At 53.0% G+C, this 22,910-nt stretch overlaps 2 protein-coding genes across 6 annotated transcripts in view; one reads left to right on the top strand and one right to left on the bottom strand.

Annotated features, from left to right (window-relative positions):
- Positions 1-2,319, top strand: part of FAM193A (family with sequence similarity 193 member A) — a 113,548-nt gene extending 111,229 nt beyond the window's left edge. For 3 of the 4 annotated variants that reach the window (XM_034672205.1, XM_034672204.1, XM_011221429.3), the window contains one exon: positions 1,557-2,319. In XM_034672205.1, coding sequence (XP_034528096.1) covers positions 1,557-1,650 — 94 coding nt within the window. In that variant the 3' untranslated portion in view covers positions 1,651-2,319. The remainder of the gene's footprint in view (positions 1-1,556) is intronic. The other variant, XM_011221430.3, reaches the window with a different exon arrangement.
- A 7,006-nt stretch (positions 2,320-9,325) lies between these two features.
- The window catches only part of TNIP2 (TNFAIP3 interacting protein 2), a 35,043-nt gene continuing 21,458 nt past the window's right edge, over positions 9,326-22,910 (bottom strand). The window contains exons 2-7 of one of the 2 annotated variants that reach the window (XM_034672206.1): positions 16,132-16,419; positions 14,382-14,471; positions 14,090-14,155; positions 13,689-13,955; positions 13,454-13,573; positions 9,326-11,729 (exon numbers count right to left, since the gene is read on the bottom strand). In XM_034672206.1, coding sequence (XP_034528097.1) covers positions 11,466-11,729; positions 13,454-13,573; positions 13,689-13,955; positions 14,090-14,155; positions 14,382-14,471; positions 16,132-16,419 — 1,095 coding nt within the window. In that variant the 3' untranslated portion in view covers positions 9,326-11,465. The remainder of the gene's footprint in view (positions 11,730-13,453; positions 13,574-13,688; positions 13,956-14,089; positions 14,156-14,381; positions 14,472-16,131; positions 16,420-22,910) is intronic. The other variant, XM_034672207.1, reaches the window with a different exon arrangement.

Genomic DNA, 22,910 nt, shown 5'->3' with positions numbered 1-22,910 from the left:
GGGGTGAGCTCTTACAGCCTTGGAAACGAGCGCACTGTGGCCTCGTGGAGGAATTACACAACATAATGTTGAATGAAAGTAGTAAGGCAAAAATGCACACAGGACGATTCTGTTCCTGTAAGTTCAGAAATCAGCACACACAAACACGGGTGAGGGCTGTGAGATTGTGGGGCGGTTGTCACAGATGCCAGGGTGCAGGCTGCCTCCTGGGAGAGGACAGCGAGGTGCCATGGGGTTGGCAGGGTCAGGCTTCCTGACCTGGGTCGGGGTGTGGTGACCCAGGCTTTTGTGGTCCCGGTCACCTGTGTACACGTGTTCTGGACGTGTGACACGGTCCACAGTGGACCACATGGAGGCCTGATGGGCAGGGGTTGTCAGAGCATGGGTGCAGGGGACTCAGGGGCGTGGGGAGGAGGCAGAGCCAGCGGCTGGGGGCCCTGTGCCAGCAGAGCCCGTTGGGGGCCTTGCTTCGGTTGGCTCAGGGACACCTCTGGGCATTCTAGCCACTGCGCATGGAGCGATGCGGGGGCGCGCGTAGCTGATGGGGGGGCCACTGGGAGCTACCGTCAGAGCAAGGGGAGACGGTCGAGGCAGACGGGGGAGCTTTCCAAAAGTTGTAAAGGTGATGCCACTAGGACTCGGGATTTGACCAGCTGTGGCCAGGGAAAGAGAGGTTGGATTCTGGGAGGTGGCACAGTACTTGGGAGTAGGGTGGGGACGGACACACGACTCTGTCCACCTGGACACTGATGGCCCAGCAAGCAGCACAAGAAATTGCGGGAGATTGAACCGCCATGTAAACGAGCACACTTCGGCTTCTGGCTGTGTGGCAGCAGTAACCATTTTCAGGCTTAATTCAAGTTTCTGATACTCAGATGAGAGCTGGACAGGTGAGAACTTTGGAAATTATGCAAAGTAAAGGCTTTTGAAAGGAAGCGTTCCTCATTTAATACAGAATCGGCCATTATTGCCTGGGAAGCAGGCAGTGGAATGTGGTGTTTTTCAAATGCTGTTCGGCGTGCAGGGTGTGTGACCCAGAGCTGGGCCCCAGGGCTGGAGGCCTGCTTCTGAGGCCCCGGGGGCTCCCCTCTGCACCTGCTGCAGCCCTGAGCGCAGGGAGTGGGGGGCGGTGGGCAGCGCTGTGACCAAGTCTCACCGTGCAAAGTCCCATTCCATATGACACGCGTGCTTTCGTGGATAAATGAGGGCAGGCGGGATCTCCATGGCTTAACACACGGAGAAGGGCAGGTGGTGGCTGTTGGCACGTTCTCAGGTGGGCTCCTCAGAAGCTTCCCTTGGGCAGCATCCCTGGAGGACAAGTTGGAAAAGGGCACAGGACACCAGAGGACATTGAGGGCGCTGGCCAGTGTCCTGAAGAAGGGGATCCCCGTCCTCCCGAGGGCCACTCTGGAGGGTGGCCAGGTATGGAGGGGACCTTGACGCCGGGTCTGGCACACTGAGGCCCCCTCCCCCCAAGGAGGACGTTAGGCTTTGCCGACACCAGCTCGGGTGTGGGCTGTTGCCGTCCGTGACCGTTTGACTCTTTGTCTTCACAGATTCTGTTTGGATTCCGCTAGACAGACCCGACAAAGACTGTCCATCAACTGGTCCAATTTTAGCTTGAAAAAAGCCACTTTTGCTGCCCACTGAATGAGGACCGCCTGGAGAGGGACGTGCGGGAGGTGGGCCAGGCCCCGGAGCTGCTGTGCTTGCCCAGGGCTGTGCCGGGTGGGCCGCCGCACCTGAGACCCCTCAGACCGAGAGCCCGCCGCTCGGCCCGCGTTGGTAGCTCGTGTGCGTGTAGTCTGTGAGTGAGGCGTCGAGCACAGCGCCGTGCTGTCGGATTGGAACTGTAGCTCCCGCCGGTTTTCCACCGCGCGGCCCGGGAGCCTGGGCCGTGGCCAGAGACGCGTTTCATCATCCACGTGGCTCATTGCCTCTGCATCTCGCCCTGTCCTGTCATCTGTCCCCGCCAGGGCACTGCCGTCACTCAGCTCTCGTGTGCCCTGCATCCCACCCGAGGCGGGCTGGGCGGGCAGGCGCTCTTCCGTTCTCCTCCACAATCTGCTGTTTAAGAGTGTACGCGTGGCGCTGTTTGTGTCTGACCCCCCGACTTGTAGCCAGCTTGTGTAAGATCCCTTGCAGAATGAGAAAGTTCAAAAACAAAACCCCACCCAGTACTCACACCATCAAGTCTGTTAGAGAGTGTACGACTGTATTAACACGGAGGCCTGCCTGGCTACTTTTTTAACATATTGTTAAGTAATATTAAAATCATGTCTTTCTTTTTGAAAGATGGAATACATTAGTACAGCAGAAGGCCTCGTCTGGTTGCTTCCTGCTGGGGACGGGGGTGGGGTGGGGTGGGGCGGGGGCAGGGCGCGGGGCAAGTGGATGGCAGTGCCCCCCCAGGGAAACCTGGGCCATCAGCCCTGGAGCATCTCCCGGGTCATCCCTGGCAGCAGCTTAGGGGTTGTGCCGGCCCCCACTGTCCTCCGCGCAGTGGTGTATCCCGGGCCTTCGTGCGCCAGGCAGGGCCAGGCCGCCGGACAGAGCCCAGCCCGACACTCCGCAGCAGGGTGGAGGCGGAGAAGGGGTCACCGCATTCTAACCTCTGGGGCCAGGGGAGGCCGAGCCAGGTGGGCCGGAGGGTCAGCAGCAGGCCGGGACGACACAGAGCCTTGTGGGCAGTGCCTGTCCAGGCGGGGGCGGGGGGTCATGATCTCTAAGGAGACTAGGAAGAGTCACGGGCGTTAAATTGGGTAAACAAGGAGTGACACGGGCAGTGTTTAGGATGCGGTCTCTCCAGGCGGTTTGCGGGAGTCTCTGGTGGAGCCGCCTCCTGGTGGCCGTCTTGCTCCCACCCAGTGCCTCTCTGGAAACCTGCTTGTGTGCAGCCGTAGGGGTGTGGCGTGTCCCTGGGTGAAGGGGGAGCGATGAGGGCCCCGCTTCCGTGTGGAGACGGGGAGAGAGGAAGCAGCCTCTGGAAATATTCTGCCAGTTCCGTCCACAGCACTTCTGGACAGACGGGATGCAGGTAAGAGAGGGAGGAGGCACGAGGGACTCCGAGGCTTTGGTCTGAGCCCCGGGTGGGATGGGGCTGCCCACCCTGGAGCAGGGGTCAAGTCTGAGGTGCCCATCAGCCCCCCCAGGTGAGATGTCTGGCATTGGGGATTGCTGTTCGTGGACAGAAGGCCGCCCAGGAGCCAGTGCGGACAGGCCAGGGGTCCAGGCCCCAGAACCAGTGTCCAGGGTGGGAGGAGGGCAGCGTGGAGGACGCAGGCGGGGAGAGACTGGTTAGGGCAGGACCACTGTGGTTGAGGTGAGGTCCACAGACTGGCCCAGGGCTCTGACACTGAGGTGACCTTGACCACAACCCAGCAAGAGCTGATTTGCAGGAAAACAAGGGTGGAAACGGCAGGTTCTGGGAGTAGGAAATGGGGCAAGAGGCTGGCTGCCTTGTTTTGCATTTTGTCTAGGCAGGAAGAACAGGCCTACCCCTTTGCTCGTGGGATGACCCCGCAAAGCGAGGAACAGGCTACGCAGTGACCGCAGCAGGAGCCGTGTCCTCGAAAGGCCCCGATGTGTCTCCAGGACTCCTAAGCCCAGGTCTGGGCCTCCACCCATCCCGGTGAGGGCAAAGGGGAGCCGGGGCTGACTGGGCCAGTGCAGCAAATGCTGGGAAGGATGGGGGTGGGGGGAGTCTGCTCTCTGGGAAAGCTGCCCGCCCAGGCCCCTGGGACCCTGTCCCTGCCCCATCCTCTTCTCCCCATGGACAGTCTTGAGGCTGTGTTGGGGGCTAGTCCCACCTCTTGGGCCTCCGCTTCTGTCTGTCCTGGGGGGCCACGGTGGCTGCCAGGGAACCGCAGGGTCCCACCTGTGACATGGACAGAACCTTGTCAGGGCCATGAGTGGTGAGGGGGATCCCTGGGTGCCCACTCCTGAGGTGGCCCCACCTGCCGTCTTCCCTACCCTTGCTCCCCTCATATACAGGCCAGCCACCTGTGCCTCGTTCCAGGTCTGTGCACTAACGCCCCTGCTGTTCCTTTGGCTCCTTCCCCAGGAGGAAGGGGCGTCACTTTACCATTCCCAGTTCTCAGGAATAAAAAATGGAGGCTGGCTTTGGGAGCTGGGGGGCCCAGGACAGAGCCCAGGAGAGGCAGAGGTGGAGGGTCAGGGGCTGGCAGGGCTTCCCTAGTTCAGCCCCTCCCATGCCCACGGAGGCGGGCCCAGGCCAGGAGACTTGTTATTGTGTGTCCTCATGCCCAGACACTGCATTTACAGATGGGGAACCCAAGGCCCAAGGTGCGTCTGCGGGACATCCAGTTCCAGTCCTGTCTTCACAGGGCGTAGATCTGGGAGTCGACCCCTGGGGGAGCCTCACATAGACCACGTTGGACTATCACCTCCTTTACACGGTAACAGTAATCATGAGATGAAATAAAATAACAATGGCTTGAAAAAGTAAAAATGTCCTTTTATTGAACTTTGTCTACATACTCATGCCGTTAAACCAAAATATTATCCAAAGGAGTATTATGGTACCAGAAAGGATGAACATTTCTTAATTTCATTAATATTAAAGGAGAAGAAAAAACTTACCTCCGGTCACATTGTTTCTCGGTTTTAAACACCAATAAAAGCTCTCCTTCGCCCACAGAATGACAGAATTGAAGTAACTCGAGTCCCAGTTCTTGGTCTTCACAGTGACAGGCAATCATTGTCTGTCCTGGATCCACTATTAAAATGTGAGCAGAGGGGCGCCTGGGTGGCACAGCGGTTAAGCGTCTGCCTTCGGCTCAGGGCGTGATCCCGGCGTTATGGGATCGAGCCCCACATCAGGCTCCTCTGCNAAAAAAAAAAAAAAATAAAAAAAAAAAAAAAAAAAAAAAAAAAAAAAAAAATGTGAGCAGAAGCACCGAAGGGTGGGAGGCGAGGTGCACGGAAAACATTCAAGCAGTTCCGAACTGTTAAGAACTTAGGCTTGAAACGAACCGTGTGCCACCAGGAGCTCGCTGCGCCTCCAGATGGTTTTCCGTGGAGAAGACAATGTGGATTAAGAGAAAGAGTCATAGATGTGTGCCCGTGGCCCCCGTGAAGGATGAACTGCCACAGAAACTGTCCCCCTGCCACACACAACTGTAAAACCGAGGAAGGTGTTTAAACAGTGTTTTTGGATGTTAGAAGAGAAGCAGCACGTGGCAGTATTTTCTGAGCAAAGGGGAGGAAACAAGGTGAGCCTCTGGGTGCCCCCACTTCCAGCTTGGGGGCAGTTTCCAGACCCAGCACGGGGTGGGGGGTGGGGTCTGCAGAGCCTGGCAGGACTGCAGAGTAGAGCAAGCAGAGGTTGGCATTTGGGGAGGCCAAGGTGGCTGGAATTTGTGGGGCAGGGTTCCAGACAGGCGGGGCTGCGCATAAGGAGCTCTGGGGGTCTGCAGGGTCCCCCACAAACTACTGATGTGGCAGGTGTGGCATAAACTTCCAGAAAGCAGAACAGCTGGAACAGCATTTCCACTAGCCACGGTGGAGAACCTTGCAATGTGCAGCGCAGACACCGGCGTAGAGTCCTCAGGCGGCTATGACCTTAGCAGTGGGGTTCAGTTAGCCCTAGAGTGAAATCTAAAGCTAAAAAGCAAACCTCAGAAGGATCAAACTGACCCTAAGTGTCTTAACTGCCTGCCGGAACGAAGTCCTTGACGTTTTTTGAAGGAATACAAAAATAATCCCAGGCTGAACGAAATTCACGATGTTGGAACCCAGGCAGAAATTACCAGGCCACGCCAAGAGGAAGGAAAACGTAAACCATCATCAAGGGAAATACTAAACACACAATAGAAACAGACCCGAAAATGACAGTTGGTGAATTTGCAGACAAGGACCTTAAAGTAGCCGTGGTGAGTCTTACAAATATACTCAAGATGTAAAAGAAATCGTGAACAAATGAAGAAATGAAAGATCCAAAAAAAGACCTAACTGAAGTTCTAAAGAAAAAATACAGTATCTGAAATGAAAAAATACCCTGGATAGAATTAACAGCAGATCCAAAATCTCTGAGAAAACACCCATGAACTTGATGGCACAGGAACAGAAACTACCAGAAAGCAGCACTGAGAAGAGAGAATGGAAAACGGTAACCTAGGGGACAGTGTCGAGCATACCAACATACATTAACTGGAGTCCTGCAAAAGCGGGGAACGAAAAAAATACGCATTTAAAATGAGCTTGGCACAGGTTTGCTGGGATTCCGGGTGAGGCCGCACTGCACCTGTGGATCACCGTGGGACAAAGTGACATCTTCAGGCTACGGAGTTCCCAGTCCGCAGACGTGACTTCTGTTTATTTACATGTCCTGGAATTTCAGCAGTATTTTGTAGCTTTTTTTATAGAGAGTTTGCACACTTCTGATGAATTTTTTCTAAGCATTTTAGGTTTTTGACATATCATAAATGGGGTTATGCTTTAGTTTCCTGGGGTTCCCCTAACAAAGTGCCATAAGCTGGGTGGCTTCGAACAGCAGAAGTTTATTCTCTCACAGTCCTGGACGATAGAACCCACAGTCCCTGGGAGGGTGTTTACCCAGAACATGGGTATCTGCAGGATTGGTTCCTTCTAGAGGGTGTGAAGAACCATCTGTTCCACGCCTCCCTCATAGCTTCTCCTGGCAATCCTGGGCTTGTAGAGGCGTCCCTCCAGTTTCTCTTTGTGTCTTCACGTGGCCTCCTTCCGGGATCTTTTTTTTTTTTTTTTTTTTTTTTTTTTAAGATTTTACTTTTAAGTAATCACACCCACCGTGGGGCTCGAACTCAAGACCAAGAGCTGCCCGCTCCACCAAATGAGCCAGCCGGCACCCCACGTCTCTTCTTACAAGGACGCCAGTCCTTGGTTTTAGGGCCCACCCTCCTCTAGCACAACATCATCTCATATGACATCTGCAAAGATCTATTTCCAAGTAAGGTCACATTCACAGGTTCTGGGGGTTAGGACTTAACATCTTTTTAGTCACCTTATCTTTTAGGGAGACAGGTTTTTAAATTTGCTTCTCCAGTTGTTGCAAATATACAGCAGTTATGGTAGGTTTTTCATATATTGAACTTTGTATCTTGAGATTGTCAAAAGGACTTCCAAATTCTAAACTTTAAGATCACCTAGGATTGGGGCGCCTGGGCTGTCGTTAAGCGTCTGCCTTCAGCTCAGGTCGTGGTCCCAGGGAGCTGGGATGAAGCCCCGCATCGGTCTCCCTGCTCAGGGGCACCTGCTTCTCCCTCTCCAACTCTCCCGTGCTTGTGTTCCCTCTCTCGCTATCTCTGTCAAATAAATAAAATCTTTAAAAAAGTTTAAAAAAAAAATCACCTAGGATTTTCTGTATCTAATCACGTCATCTGCAAATAAGGACAATTTCTTCTAATTGTTCTGTTCTTTATTCCTTTTACTAACTTACTGCACTCGGCAGAACGTCCTGCACACCGTGGAGCTGCAGCGGCAAGAGCGAGCGCCCTTGCCTCCCTGTAAACCTGCGCAGGGACAGGCAGATCGTTAACCACGGGGCTTCAGACATACATCTTTATGGGATTGAGGAAATGCCTTCTATTCCTAGTTTGCTGAGTGTTTTTATTATGAGTGGGCATTAAATATTACCATATGCTTTTTCTGCTTCTCTTGAGATGATCATGTTTTTTTCTGTTATTCTAGTGAATTACATTGTCTTTTTTTTTTTTAAGATTTTATGTATTTATTTGACAGCACAAGCAGGGGAAGTGGCAGGCAGAGTCTGGAGAGGGAGAAGTAGGCTCCTCACTGAGCAGGGAGCCTGATGCAGGGCTCAATCCCAGGACCCTGGGATCATGACCTGAGACAAAGTCTGTGCAGACGCTTAACCAACTGAGCCACACAGGTGCCCTAGTGGTTTTTGTTTTTTTATTTAATAATCAATCTTGTATCTCTAATTAAAATTCTGCTTGGCTGTGACTTACTGTCGTTTTCGTATCTAATTCAGTTTGTTAATATTTTGTTTAGGATATTTGCATGAGAGAGATTTGTCTTGTTGTTTTGTTTTTCTCAGGTTTTGGTGTCATAAAAATTTGAGTTGGGGAACATTCCTTCTATTTGCTGAGTGTAAATTGGTGTATCTTTCTCAGATGTTTGGAAGAATTCACCAGCGACATCATCTGGGCCTCTAATTTTCTTTGTGAAAATATTTTTAATTATAGGTTCAGTTTACTTAACAGCTACAGAGCCACTCAGGTTTTCTGTTTCTTCTTGTATCCATTTTGGTAAGTTGTGTTTTTCAAGGATTTTAGCCATTTCATCTGTTAGACTGATTAGCACAAAGTGTTCATAGTAGCCCTCTTGGACATCCATAGTGATGTCCCCCTTTTCGTTCCCGCTTATCAGCAGTTTGTCTCCTCTCTCTTCCTCATGAGTTTTGTTACTGGTTTTGTCGGTACTGTTGCCATTTCAAAGAACTCTTGGCTTTGATTTTTCTGTCTTCTGCCTCATTGTTTTCTGCTCTTACGTTCTCTCCTTTCCTTTCTTTGGGTTTAATTTGCAGTTCCTCTAGCTCTTGAGGTGGGCACTCTGATCCCTGAATTTTAACCTCATTTTCACTCAGGTCAAAGTATTTTCTCATTTCCATTGTGTTTTTTCCTTTGCCCACAGATCATTTAGAAGCGTGATGAGAATTTGGTATTTGTTACTGAGTTGTGGTTTGATCTCACCTGGGTCAGACAACATAAACTCAGTGGTTCATATTCTTTGGAATATGTTGTGACTTGATTTATGGCCCACAGATGTGTCTCTGTTGATAAGTGTTCCCCGTAGAGCTGGAAAGAATTCTAGTTGGCTTTTGTTGGGCCTGATGTTCCCCATATGCAAAGGAGGCCAAGTTGGTTAAGTATTTTGGTTAAATCTGTATCCCTGCTTTTTTCCTGCTTCTATGAGGTGTGTTAAAATCTTCAGCTATGATTATGCATTTATCCAGGTCTCCTTTCATTTATATATTTTGAAGCCGTGTTATTCATGGCTTCAAAATGAACACACTCATTGTCTTGGTTAGTGTTGGCATGGTGTCTTTTTCTATCCTTTTCATTCTCTGTTCTTATAAAGTATGTCTCTGCTAACGAGCATATAGGTGAGACTTTGTTCTTTTCACGTGACAGTCATGATCTTTCAGGCAGTATTTGATCCACTTACCTTTAATTATTGACAGAATTGGGTGAAAGTCCACCATCTTGCCCCCTATTTTCTGTCTGTCTCATCTCTTCCTTGAATTCCTTTAGTTCTCCTCACTTGTCTTCCTTTGAATTAATAAAAACATTTCTCTGTTCTGTTCATTTTTAAATATTTTTATTACTATTTTAGTGGTTACTCTATAGAGATTATGCTACCCTATTGCATCACAGTCCACCTTAAATCAATGCAAAAACTTCTGTGTAAATTCATTAAATGCCCCCTTCCCCCACCTAGAAAGCTCTTGTGGTCACGTCTGCATGTTTTAAAGCCCTCCAAACAGGACCCACTCCCATGTTCTTCATTCCTTTCTCTATTATTTGTTTTTATCCAGAATCACTTCCCTTCAGCTGGAATAATTTCTGTAGTACAGATTTCTTGTAGTTGAGTCTGTTGGATATAAATTTCATTATCTTGTATTATTTGTCTGAAAATACCTTCATGCTGCCTTTTTCCCACGTTTAGTATTTTCTTTTTTTCTTAAGATTTTATTTTTAAGCTCAAACTCACAACCCTGAGATCAGGAGTTGTATGCTCTACCGACCGAGCCAGCCAGGCGCCCGCCTAGAATTTCCTCTTGCATAATGCATTTGTGGTTACTACAGTGTAAGGTCCGAGATTCTGCCCGTTTCTAAAGAAAGGTGGTTCTCCTTCTAGTAGGCAGGTGATTTGTTGGTTGATGGCCTGGGACTTGTATACCCTTTTAGAAGAAGAGCTATTTCCATTTTGTCCCAAGATGTCAACTTTATTCCTGAGGCCTGACCCTTCTGGGGTTTCAAAGGAAAACCCGAAGTGTCTACCAAGCCCTTCTAACCTTGAGGGACCCAGATTCAAAGCTGTCACCCTATAACATTCAGCCACCAGGATGCCTGCTTAGCTCTGTTTTCCATCTGTTCTCACCCCAGAATCCTTGAGGTCTTGCTCAAAGCACGCACAATTTGGGGGTGGGCCCAGGATTTGAAGTTTCCCCCTTTTGTGAATCCCTTCTCTCTGGGATGTCCCCATCCTCTCTTTCCAGTGCACAGGTATCCACAAACTCTTCCAGCTCTGAGGCTTTTCTGCTGTAGCCTACCCAGGCCAAGCCACACAGGCCGGGTCCCTTCTAGCCAGGCTGCAGCAGAGAGGGGTGCGCGGGGAGTCCCAGAGGCGGTGACACCTGAAGGCTGACTTGAGGAGGACTTAACCACGTAGAAGGCTGAGTTCCAGGAAGAACAACAGACTGTGCAATTAAGAACACAGGTTCAAATCCCAACTTTGACACTCAGCCACTGTGTGACCTTGGGCAAGTGATTTAACCCCTCTGCCTCGTTTTCCCTGCCTGTGTTGAGGATGATCCTAGTACTTACAGCCTGGAACTGCTAGAAGGGTTAAATGAGTGAACCCTGGCAAACACTTAGCACGGCATCTCAGTCTCCCCTCTCGCCTTCCCATTCCTGTCCCCTGCTCCACTGACAGGCCCTACACAGCCATACCTTGCTCTCTGTGGCTCTGATGTGCCCCCAGCGGGCACCTGCTTCCTCTCCTTGTTTCCAGCCCTTGACTTCACGCCCTGGGCCGGGGCTGAAACAGCCCAAAGGCAAAGCTGGGCTGGCGCCAGGTCACGTAGCCAATCCATCTCAGTCCTTAGGCAGGTGGCGGACATGGGAGTGTTTCTCCTCACCAGCTGGTCTTAAGTCCCGCCCAGACTGGAAATACTGCCAGTCCCTGCACCCAGCCCCCAGGATGCATTCTCAGAGCAGTCACCAGAGTAAGGACATTTATTATGAAAGTAAGTGACTGTGAAATGTCTCTGGACTTCCAGATACGTGGCAGAGGCTACTGCAGTACGTCTCAGTGCAGACACACGGCTCTGCGGTGGCAGGGACCGCCCCCAGGTGTGAGGTGCTGCACAGTGCTCCTGTTCTGCAAACCTTCTGGTCCTTATTCAACAGAACAAGGCAGGCCTTTCACCCTGGCGCCCACACGTTTGGTCCGCCCACTCTCGCCAGCAGCTGTAGCGTGCCCGGGTACAGGTTGGGGGGGGGCCAGTCACGCTGGCCCGGATCCCTGCACCCAGCTGCTCCCAGCCTCAACCTGGCAGCTGGGGGGCCACACTCCCTCCTGGGAGCAGATGCCCCAGGGGAGGTTCCCTCTGACCCAGTCTGTTCCATCGCCCGAGGAGGACCAAGGTGAAGGATCAGAAACACCCTCAGCCTGTTCTGGGCCCCAGATCTTGAGGGCTGTCGTGTCCCGCGCGGGGCTCACTGGCAGCACTCAGCCACGTGCCTGAAGAGCTCCTCGCCTTGCTCGTCACCGAAGCACCGCAGGCAGTGAGGGCACTGAAGGTCCCCCTGCCCTCTCCGGGTCGCTCCAGGGCACCTGCCCTCGGCGGGGGAGTCCAGCCCCTGAGATCCAGTCCCAGCCCTCCGGCCACTGGGTGCCACGAGCTCCAAAGCATCGGTCTCTAAGTACTTGAAGGTTCTGTTTCCCGTGTGAATCCGGCAGGAGCCTGGCTCTCGGTGGTCCTGGAAAAAAGGCAAGGGTCTGTTTACGTGGGCTGCCCTGGAGGCCACGAAATCACGTGTTGGGTTCTAGCCCTTGAGATGCTTCTTTTATCCCTGAGTGGGACTCGCACCCCTCACTCTGCTTCCTGGAGTAGCCCAGAGCCCAAACGTGGCGGTGCTCCTTACAGAACCAAAGCAGTCACACGCACACCCCTGCGTGTGCTCAGGAAGGGACAGGGTCGAGCAGGGTGCACCCCCACCCCTGGGACGGTAGGCCTGAGCGGCCCCTCGGCCCTGGAGAGCGGCCCCAGACACCTCAGTGGAGAGGGGTAGGCACTGCTCAGCACGGGGGGCTGGGCGAACCGCATCTCGGCCCCACTGTGCACCTTGTCTGCGGAGCACTTGGAGCCCCCAAAGGCAGCAGGGGTCCCCCAGACAGCGGTCGTGGGGCGCTGTGGCCTGCAGCGCTCATCACTACTGTTCAGGAACTTCGTTCCAACCGGCCTTGCTGCTTCTATGTCACGTGGGAATTGGGCTTCTCCGCAGTGGGGCTACAGCTCCCTGCCCAACTCAGCACTCCCGCCCCGGGGCCATCCAGGCGCTGAGCAACAGTGAGTGCTCCCCACTGCTCCCCACTGCTCCCCACTGCTCCAGGGGCCGCAGGCTGCGGCTGAGAAGGATACAGAGGTCCAGTCCCGACCAGAACTGGAGACCGCACACACCCAGATGTGCCGGAGGACACTCCGTCCCTGCCTGGCGCACGCGGGAGGCCCTCAACCGAAGCCTACAATCCCAGGGCCTGAGGAGAAGCGGAAACTCCTGATGGACGCCAAGAAGCCTGCTGGGGCATCTCCCCGTTGGCCTGCAGACTCGGGGCGGGGGGTGGGGGGTAACACAGACCTCAGCCACGGTCCCCACCCACTTCACCCACAAGTTGGAACAGCTGCCTCTGCCCGGGCCCACTGCTATGGACTTAGTCCAAGAGTGCAAAAGAGGGTGTCCCCGATGACTCCCTGCACAAGCCACCGACGAACCCCAGCGGCCACACCCCAGGGCAATGCGGGCAACTCCCCCACCCACAAGCCAGCCAGAAGGGTTCTTCTGAGGTCTGCTCAGCATCCCTGCTCTGCCTGGTACATCAATCCCCAGTGGCGCCACTACTGCCCTGTGTCCAGACGGAAATTCTTTGAGGGGCTCAGGGTTCACTCCGGGGCCAGAGGTATGTTGGGTACTCGCTGAGGGCTAAAGAAGCTAAGCTTTCTTCAGGTGTCCACAGGGCACCAAGCAGGTCCAGGGCAGAGAGGGGAAGAGGCAGGTGGGTGCCATGGGTCCCGCATTGAGAGACTTTGTCAATTCTGGTGCCTACCAGGCCTCCCTAGGTGGTGTGGAGGGCCCACTGGCCCACAAGGCCTATCTCCCTGCACACGGACCATGAATTGGGGGATGTTTCACTGGACACCTGGGGCCTTGGTGTCCAGGTCTGCAGAATGGGGTAACCAGGGTCCCCGCCTCACAAGGAGGAGGGGATGTGTATGAGGGCAAGCCTGGTAGGGAGCCCAGAGCCCAGGACGTGCCCCGTGGACAGCCGCCTCTGCCGTCACACCACCGTGACGGAGGGCTCTGACCCAAGTGGGGCAATAGGGGCTTCAGGGTGACAAGCATCTCGGACCGACACTAGAAATTCATGAAAAGAAAAATGAGAGAAATGCTGAGCCTAAACAAGGAGAAAAGCCCTCGGATCCTACCTGTGTCCAGGACGCCTGTTGCCGCAAGGAGGCCACCTCTTCCTCAAGTTCTTGAATCCTACTCTGGGCCCGTTCTCGGTCTGCCCTTTCTGAGGTGAAATCATCCTTGTAAGCCAGAATCTGAAAGGAGGCGAGATGCGCGACTGTCACAGTGCTGAGCCATTTCTGCTCGGGAAGGAGAGAGTCCCTGCAGGGAGACACCCCGCCACGGCCGCCCGGAGCCCCGAGCGGACACCTGCTGCTCCAGCATCTGCACCCGCTCCAGCGCTGTGTCTCGGGCCCCCCTCATGGCCACCAGCTCCCGCCTCACGTCCGCACAGGCGTGGATCTTCTCCTCCAGCTGCCTGTTGAGCCTGGAAATCTCCTTCCTCATCAGCTCGGGGCAGGAGGGCCTCTCAGGCTCAGGGGGGGCCTGCAGCCCCTGCAGCTGCGCGTGGAGCCCTCTCACATACTCATCCCTGCTGGCGTCGTAGCGCTGCCACTTGGCATTGAGGTCTTCCACCTGAGGGGACGGAGCCGCAAAGCTCAGGGTGACGACGGCCGAGACCAGGAAGCTCTCTCATTAGCCACAATTAGCTACTGAGTTCTCCCCCGTAACTGGACATTCAGAGGGGACACTGAGACCACCAGACGCACCTGAGGCACGGTGATGACATCCACGAGCAACCATCTCCCACCGAAGCGGACTCGGTGCCATTCTGCCTTGAAAGGAATACGTGACAGAACCTCCCACCCCTCCTTTCTCAACCTACGAGTTAACCTGGGGGGGACAGAGCAGGACAGGGCACGTTCTCTGCATTCTTGGGCAAAAAGGTCAGGTCTCTGGGGACTTTGTGTCCGCCCAAGTGGCCTGAGGGGGACACAAGCCCTGAGCAGCAAGAGGGTAGGATCCTGCCCTGCGGTTGAATGAAATGAGACAGGTACTCACATGAGTCACCTTCTGTCGTAACAGTCGATTTTCTTCCTGTAACTTCTCAATAACCGCCTGGGCAGAGGCGGCCCCGCCTGTACGCTCTGGCTGCAGAAGGAAGGGACAGAGGGAAGACCCTGTGTCGCTGAACAGGACACATGCAGCAAGAAGGGAGGAAGCTAGACCCGCAGACTGAGGCCACCGATGTTCGCCACATCTGGCAACGTGGCCCCTGGCCAGGCGTGCACTCAGGAATGAGCAAAGCAGAGACTCGAAAAGTGGGTGGGGGAAGGGTTTGCTCTAGCCCCACCCAGGCCCGCCACCAAGAAGGGGGCCACGCCACCGCTGTGGAGTTGCACGCAGTCGTGCCTACAGTCTCCCACGGCCTCAGATGCTCCATGGAGTCGGGAGGGTAGGCAGCTTAGCCCCGTGGTGCCGCAGAGAACGCTCTCGCCCTGAGCCACCTGGCGCAGGCCTGGCCGGGCACCCAGCTCACCTCCTCCAAGCCCACGATACCATCATGTCTGCAGAGTCAGGGTCAACCTCGGCGGTTCTGTACGTGGCAATCTGACTCACACCATGTTCACACCTAGAAGCCACATCCCAAACCAACCCTAACGATGGTGGGCAGACCTAAGCAAAAAGCCTCATGAGAAGTCCATCTGAATCTGAGAAATTCAGTGCATTTAACAGAACAGGGGGCTGTATGTTAGTGAATTGTTTCTGAGAATTCCCCTTGAATGATAAAGGAAGTGCGTGTCCTCACCGAGCAGGCACCGGGAAGCCCCGGGTGACTCAGCTGAGTCCCAGGCTGAGAAGTGATGCTGACTTAGGGGCTGCCCTGACTCCACAGCAGCCCCAGGCCAACCATCTTGTATAGCGATTTCCAAGTCCCCACAAGGAAAGGACACAGTGACTCAAAGTCGGATGACTGCACCTGCTTCCTCCCAGATGGCACTTGTCTTTTGGCTGCTGAAATACAGGGTCCCTTTTTGTGGGTCCCTTTTTGTGGAACCCCCCCAACAGGAATGGGTGGTTCTCAGATCGAGGTTCTCCCCACATAGGCTCTGAGAAGAGCCTATGCTGCTGAGAAGCCAGATGACCTGTCCCCCCCCATAACATCACAGAGCGCGTTTCCAATGTGAACGTGGTGGCAGCTCCAGAGAGCCTCTGGGAAAGCACCCTGCTCCGCGCGCCCCCAGCCAGCTGTACAGGTGGCCCCGGGCAGGGCCAGCGCTGCTCCACTCAGATGCATGGAGCCTCAAGAAGGCCGGCACCCACTGCCCTCATGGTGGGCTGGGGCCTGGCCCCTGCGCGCGGGGCACGTAGGGGGCAGTTTGCCCATCCACCCGACGCTCGAGTGCTCACACTTGCTCAGAGTGGCCTGGACACCAAGGCCCCAGGTGTCCAGTGACATCCCCCAACTCATGGCCGGTGTGCGGGGAGGTGGGCCTGCCCCGGCTGTGCCCTCTGGTTCTCAGCTGAGTGACGCTGAGGTGGTCCATGTGCACAGGGCTGCCAGGAAGGGAGGGGCTGGTGAAATGGGCTCCCCTGCTTTCCTATCACGTTTTGCATGTTCCATCATTCTAGAAGAAATCCCCGGACAGGTGGGCTTTGCCCCAATAGCTGGGTCTCACACTGAGAACAGAAGTGGGCTCTTGGCACCCCGACCCCCGGGACAGCCGCAGGATCGTGCCGCCCCCACCGCAGTGCCTCCCACCCCAGCGAGGCCTTCACCATCCCCTGCGCACGCAGGCGCGGGGCTTACCTCAGGACTCTTCTCCCCCACGTCCCCCTGAGTGCGCTGTCGTTCATCCAGACACTTGGCCAGATGCTGGCACATGTGGGCGGTGGCGGCCAGAGTCCTCCGCAGCTGGTGGGTCTCATCGGCCAAGGAGCGGCACAGGATGTCGCTGGCAGCCCGGGCGCGCTCCTTCTCCGCCACGCTCCTCCGCAGCAGCGCCACCTCCTTCTCGCGCGCGTGCTCCGGCTGGCTCATCAGCTGCTGCGTCTCCTTCTCTTTTTCTTCTAGTTGCTCAGAAAGTCTCTCAATTTCCTAAGTGGAAGATTTAAAGACATAGTTTATTTTATGAAAAGAAGCAAGGTCAGAAGCAGACGTTCATAAAGCAAGCGGAGAAGCGGCACTGGCCCGCCGGCGCCAGACGACAGACGCGCTCGTTCAGAGGTCCGCTGCCGAACTGTAATTTACTGGAGTTTTCAGTGTCTCATGTTCCGTCTGAAAGTTCACCTGAAATTCTGCTTTCACAAACAAGTTCGCAATTTCAGACAGTACAGCAGCACATTACTAAGTGTAGCAACGCCAAAGGCTTCTTTCTGGGGAGGCTGGAACCTGCTGTGGCGAGCCCCCGCAAGTCCTGTGTCCTGACCCCCAGGACTTGGAACAGGACTTTATTTAGAAACAGGATCCTTGCAGATGTAATTAGTTAAGAAGAAGCCATTCTGTACTGAACGGGCCCTGATCCAGCGACTCTGAGCTGAGAAGAAGGAAATTACAAGGCTGAGTGAGGACGGGCTGAGAGAGGCGGCACGGGCCGCAGAAGCCAGCAGAAGCTCCAAGAGGTGGAGGGAGACCGTCGCCCAGAGTCTCCAAGGGAGCGTGGCCCCGCTGACACCTTCAGCCCAGGCTCTGGCCTCTAGAAGTGCGGAAGGTAACACTGCTGCTGTTCGAAGCACCCGCTATAGGAAACAAATACACCCAACCCTGATCATTTTTTTTTTTAAAGATTTTATTTATTTATTTGACAGAGATAGAGACAGCCAGCAAGAGAGGGAACACAAGCAGGGGGAGTGGGAGAGGAAGAAGCAGGCTCATAGCAGAGGAGCCCGATGTGGGGCTCGATCCCACAACGCCGGGATCACGCCCTGAGCCGAAGGCAGACGCTTAACCGCTGTGCCACCCAGGAGCCCCCTGATCACTTCTTTAAAAAAAGTCCTTAAAATTACAATCTGCTTTATGTCTGGCCTTAATTTTGTGCTTTTCTGTTTCAAAGAACCCTGCAGGGCCCACAGACAGCAGGGCCAGGGAGTGCAGCCTGCAGGTGGAAAACCAGCAAGGCTGTGCTTCCCCAGGAGGGTGTGCAGGGAAGGCGGGAGCTGGCCCGCGCCCCCCACCCATGGGTGTGAGGAGGGACAGACACCAGGACCCACAAGCAGCAGGAGATGCCAGGCCACGTTACTAAAGGACCCCTGTTCTTGCTTTAAGCAAAAACAAAAAATGTGCGTGGCTGTAACAAATTCAAACATACAGGAGGAAATTCCATGAAAATAAATCCCTCTTTTTCCACCGACCCCTCCACCCCACACCACTTTCCAGAGGCGTTTCCTCCTCACCATTTGGGCACATATCTTTGCAGAACGTGTGTGAGTATCTACGGCAGCAGTCTTCACACACAGGTGGGGCCTACGGCAGCGTGCTGCCTCACCTTGCTCGTACACCGCGTTCCACAGCAACGCAGACCTGCCTCGTTCCTTCTGACCACAGCCTAGAACCCCAGAGTAGAGTCCAGATTTGCAGAGCAAATGGTATGCATACCCCACGGGAGATGTGCCCAGAAGTCACAAAGCTGGACCATTTCAAGACTGGGGTTGGGGGGGCGCCTGGGAGGCTCAGTCGGTTAAGCGTGTGCCTTCGGCTCAGGTCATGATACCAGGGTTCTGGGATGGAGCCCTGCAGAGGTCTCCCTTCCCAAGGGGGAGCCTGCTTCTCTCTCTGACAAATAAGTAATAAAATCTTTAAAAAAAAAAAAAAGGAAAGAAAGGAAAAGAAAGGGAAAGAAAGAAGGAAGGAAGGAAGGGAGAAAGAGAGAGAAGGAAGGAAGAAGAAAGAAAAAAGAAAAGAAAAGAAAGAAAGAAAAAGAATGAATGAATGAATGAATGAATGAATTGGTGGAACTCGGGGGTCCACCCTGGCTCCTGGGCCCACACCTGAACCCATGAGGCAAAGGCTCCTACACGCAAACACCCCAGGCACCGGCGGTGACCTCCATCACTCTAACCAGGTGACCCAGAGAACATTTTGAAGCCTCGCCCTCTTGAGTTTTTAAGAGCCTTCTCTTTCTCACTTCCTTCAACTTCACTCAAGAAGTTAACAGCAAGACCAGAAAGAAGAAAAGCCCTCATTAGGATGGTCAGTCTGGCTCTCTTAGCAAAGGCCTAGAGGAAGAGGCTGTTCTAGACCCATGTCCCAAGATAGGCCTGAAATGAGAGGCCAGTGGGACATGTCCAACATCAAGTTCAGAAGTGACAGAATGGGGACAGCGTGACAGTTTAAGAGGGAAACCACATTTGGCAAGGAGCTGGAAACAGGGACTGTTGCCCAATATGTCTGGCACTCACATTCCCTCATCCCTTCGCAGAATGTCCAAGATTCAGGGACCCCTCTGCTGCACAGCCTGCTGAGGCCATTCCTTTCACTTTTCTACTTTAGGGCCACTCTGTGACCTCACCCCTGAGTCGAGTCCAGGCCTTCCTGGACTGAAGGAAGAGGAGGCCCCTCCCTGAAAGCTGGCCAGTTGGCATCGGTAGCTCCTCCCATCGGACGACCCTTCAGCGCCAGGCGGGACCCACAGGTCTTGGAAGGACAGGGCCTGGGGGCCGTGTCCACACACCTGCAGGTCCACACAGCCACGGGCTGCCAGCTGGTGCCAGGTCCCTTGGCCTGGATGTGGCCATGACCAGACACAGCGCAATGGGGCATTTATGCAGCTGAGAACCAGCCGTGTGGCCTCCTTAACATACAATTCTGTGAACAGGAAAAATAAGGCCAAATCCCAGGCTAACCTCAGGCTTCCACTGCTGACCATTCCTGTGGCCTTGAGAGCCTGGAAACACAAAACTAGGCCTCCTTACTAGCCTTGAATTAGTTTTCTTTAAAAATTGACCACTTTTAGGGGCGCCTGGGTGGCAGAGCGGTTAAGCGTCTGCCTTCAGCTCAGGGCGTGATCCCGGCGTTCTGGGATCGAGCCCCACGTCAGGCTCTTCCGCTGTGAGCCTGCTTCTTCCTCTCCCACTCCCCCTGCTTGTGTTCCCTCTCTCGCTAGCTGTCTCTATCTCTGTCAAATAAATAAATAAAATCTTTAAAAAAANAAAAAAAAAAAAAAAAAAAAAAAAAAAAAAATTGACCACTTTTTAAAGGTCTTACAAGCTGAGCAGGGGCCTGGTCCGTGTTCTCACTGTCTGGACAGGACTGCAGGACCCTCACCCTTTGGCGTGTCCACCCCCTGGCGTGGCCTTGGTTTCCCTCTGCCTATGTCACAGCTTTGGTCTTGCCTTGTTGCCACTGGTGGAAGGGGGTGCCTGAGGGCAGTGACCTCTCTTTGCCATGCTTGCCGATCTTAGGCTTTGGGACCCTCAACAGTGGCTCAAAAACGTGTACGAAGTGAACAGACGGTGCATAAAGAGGGCTCCCGAGTGCGGTTTCCATTAAAATTTTAAAGTTACTCAACTTAGCACAATGGAGAAATGTCTCTATGCTTGTCGATATCTCATACCAAAATTTGTTCAGGGTAGATACATCTCTATGTGTGAAACAGGTATCAACACATACACAAATGTATGTAATATGAATACAGACGGGGGTCCCATACACAATACCCATAAAGGCTGGTCTCCATGGGACTCATAAACTTAGCAAATAACCACAGAAACAGCAGGAGCAGCTCCTCCCTGCTGCACCCTCACTCCGCACCAGCCATGCAGTTTCCACACATCCTATGAGACAGCTTCTACCATCTCCCATTCTACAGGTGGGCAGACCAAGGTTCATGGGGTCGGGAGCCACCGGAGTGACTGGGTAAAGAGGCCCCCACAGCATCTCCTATAGCTTCTGCATGTCCTCTTGGGGCTGAAGGAGCTTTGGGCAAGACCTGAGTTCTAGGCACCCTTCCTCACTGGTCATTTGGAGACATTAGAAACAACCATCTCTACAAACGGAGGGCAGGGGGCGTGGAGGCCAGCATGTCCCCTGGCTTGAGGGGGGGGCACTCACAGAGCTTCCTGAGGGCATGTTCTGTCTCCACACTCTAGCCCTGGGCACCAGGCCCAGCCCCGTGTGGATGCCCAGTAACTGGGAGTAAGCCAGGGCAGTAAAGGGTCAGGACCTGGGCTCTGTTCTCAGGCTGCTCACAATACAGACACGGAAAACCCACAGACACGTGGCCAACTACAAGGGTGAGGTTAGTTCTAAGGGACTCACCAGCCTTACTTCTGTCTTAAAAACCAGCTTTCAAACATCACTTTAGAGAGAACCTAGCTCACACGGAGGCTTGCTGGGGAACAACAGCACCCTGCTCTCCTTCGCAGGTGGAAACACAAGTGTGAAGAATTCTGTAGTCTCGTGGATCAACCTTAAAAATAAGAGGCCTCCTGGTCCTCGTCCCTGAGTTAGTGTGCTCCCCAGGCTGCCCTACCGAAGTCCACAACAGAGGTTTACTCTCTCACAATTCTGGAAGCCAGAAGCCCAAACTCCAGGCATCAGTAGGGCCATGCTTCTTCCAGGGCAAAAAGGAAGAATCCTTCCATATCTCTTCCAGCTCCTGGTGGCTGCCAGTAGTCCTGGGCTTGTAGACCTGCCCTAACCCAGCATGCCATCATTTTAATTCATTACCTCCTGCAAAGACCCGATTTCCAAAAAACGTCCCATTCACGGGTTCCAGATGGAAATGAATTGGGGGCGAGGGGGACACTGTCCAACCCAGTACAGTCCCCTTCTCTCTCCTTCCTGAGCATCACAGCCCAGCCCAGGGCTGTCCCTGGGACCAGTCCCTAATGGGACTGTAAGAGAATGAGAACAAACAGGAATTGTAAGGCCAGTTAACTGAGCCTTTACCACAGTGCCAAACACTTCAGATGGACCCTGGGAAGCAGCGATAAAACAGCAACATGCTCCTTCCCTTCCAGAAGAGTGTAGTGGGAGAGCAAGGTGAAAGACAAGGACAAAACCTAACACAGCTTGGAGGATTCTGGGAAGCTGGTGGCGCAGGAAACACCAGGAATTCATCTCCCCACCTGAAAAACAGCTGCAGTGGCAGAATCCATCTAATGTTACTATTTTGGAAACCTGGAGTCTATTGAAGGATTCCAACTTCCAGGGGAGGACTTGGCCAGTCAACTGAGGTTAATTTCAACCAATTTCAGCTCTTAGCCCATCCCCCACACCCAGCCACCTGCATGTGTTTCTGCAGCAACTAGCACACATCTCGCAGAGCCAGGGTGGGCCCTGTCCTCCAAACACTGGAAGTCTGAGCTCTCATCAGTCATTGCTCCTTCCTGTCACAAAGGTGCAAAGGCAGAGAATGGCAGCCGCTTTGCTCCCCCATGGTTGCAAAGACCCTCTCTTCCAGCTGAAGTGACTTGGCCATTTAAAGGAAGGGAGCCCTTTTCCCCCTTTCATTTTTGTCTTTTCCCCCCTCTGGGAACCAGGCACTGAAGACAAGGACATTCAGGCCTGTTTACTTAATACATATATTACATACATACATACATACATAAAAATACACACAAAATAAAGACAAGGACATTCAGAAGCAACTACATATAAAAAGAAAATTAGGAAGTGCCCACATTTGACCAGGGAAAGGTGCAGGCTCAGAAGAGACCTGAGCAAATCCTGAGTCACCCCTCAGGCTGATCCTTGGTGCAGAGACAGCCTACAACAATCAAAAAACAAAACCTTGAGGAAGGGGAGAATCTAATTTCCAGACATAAAACATTATTAGATCCAAATGTCCAGTTCTTAACAAAAAAAATCACAAGGCGCACAAAGACACAGGAAAATATGGCCTATTCGAAGGAAAAAAATAAATCAACAGAATTATCCCTTTAAAAGACCTGATGGCAGATGTTCTAGACAAAGACTTTAAAACAACCATCTTAAAAAATGTTCAGAAAATGAAAAGATGTGGGGAAAGTCCACAAAGCATTATATGAACAAAATGGAAATATTAATAGACTTCAAAAACCTAAAAAGAAACCAAAATGAAATTCTGAGGCTGAAAAGTACAATAACTGAAATGAAAAATTCACTAGAGAGATTCAAAGGAAAATTTGAACTGGCAGAAGTATCAGCAAAGTTGAAGATAGAACAAGGAAAATTATAGAGGCTGAGGAACAGGAAGAAAAAAGACCGAAGTGAACTGAGCCCTTAGGACCTGTGGGACACCATCAAGCAGACCAGCACACACACGGTGGGTGTCTCAAAAGGAGTGAGAGAAAGGGGTAGAAAGAATATTTGAAGAAAACACTTCCCAAATTTGGTGAAAGACATGAATATAAACATCCAGGTAGCTCAACAAACTCGAAGTAAGATGAACTCAGAAAGACTAACACCAAAACACATTATAATCAGACTTCTGAAAGCCAAAGATAAAGAATCTTGAAGGCAGCAAGAGAGAAGCTACTCATCACATACAAGGGATCCTCAGTGAGATGATCATTAGATTACTCACCCGTCGCTTCAAAGGCTACAAAGCAGTGAACCCATATACTCAAACACTAAAACAACTGTATCCAGAATCCTGTATCCAGCAA

Source organism: Ailuropoda melanoleuca, chromosome 11, assembly GCF_002007445.2.
Source record: "Ailuropoda melanoleuca isolate Jingjing chromosome 11, ASM200744v2, whole genome shotgun sequence".
Taxonomy (NCBI): Eukaryota; Metazoa; Chordata; class Mammalia; order Carnivora; family Ursidae; genus Ailuropoda; species Ailuropoda melanoleuca.
This window is presented reverse-complemented; position numbering and strand designations above follow the sequence as displayed.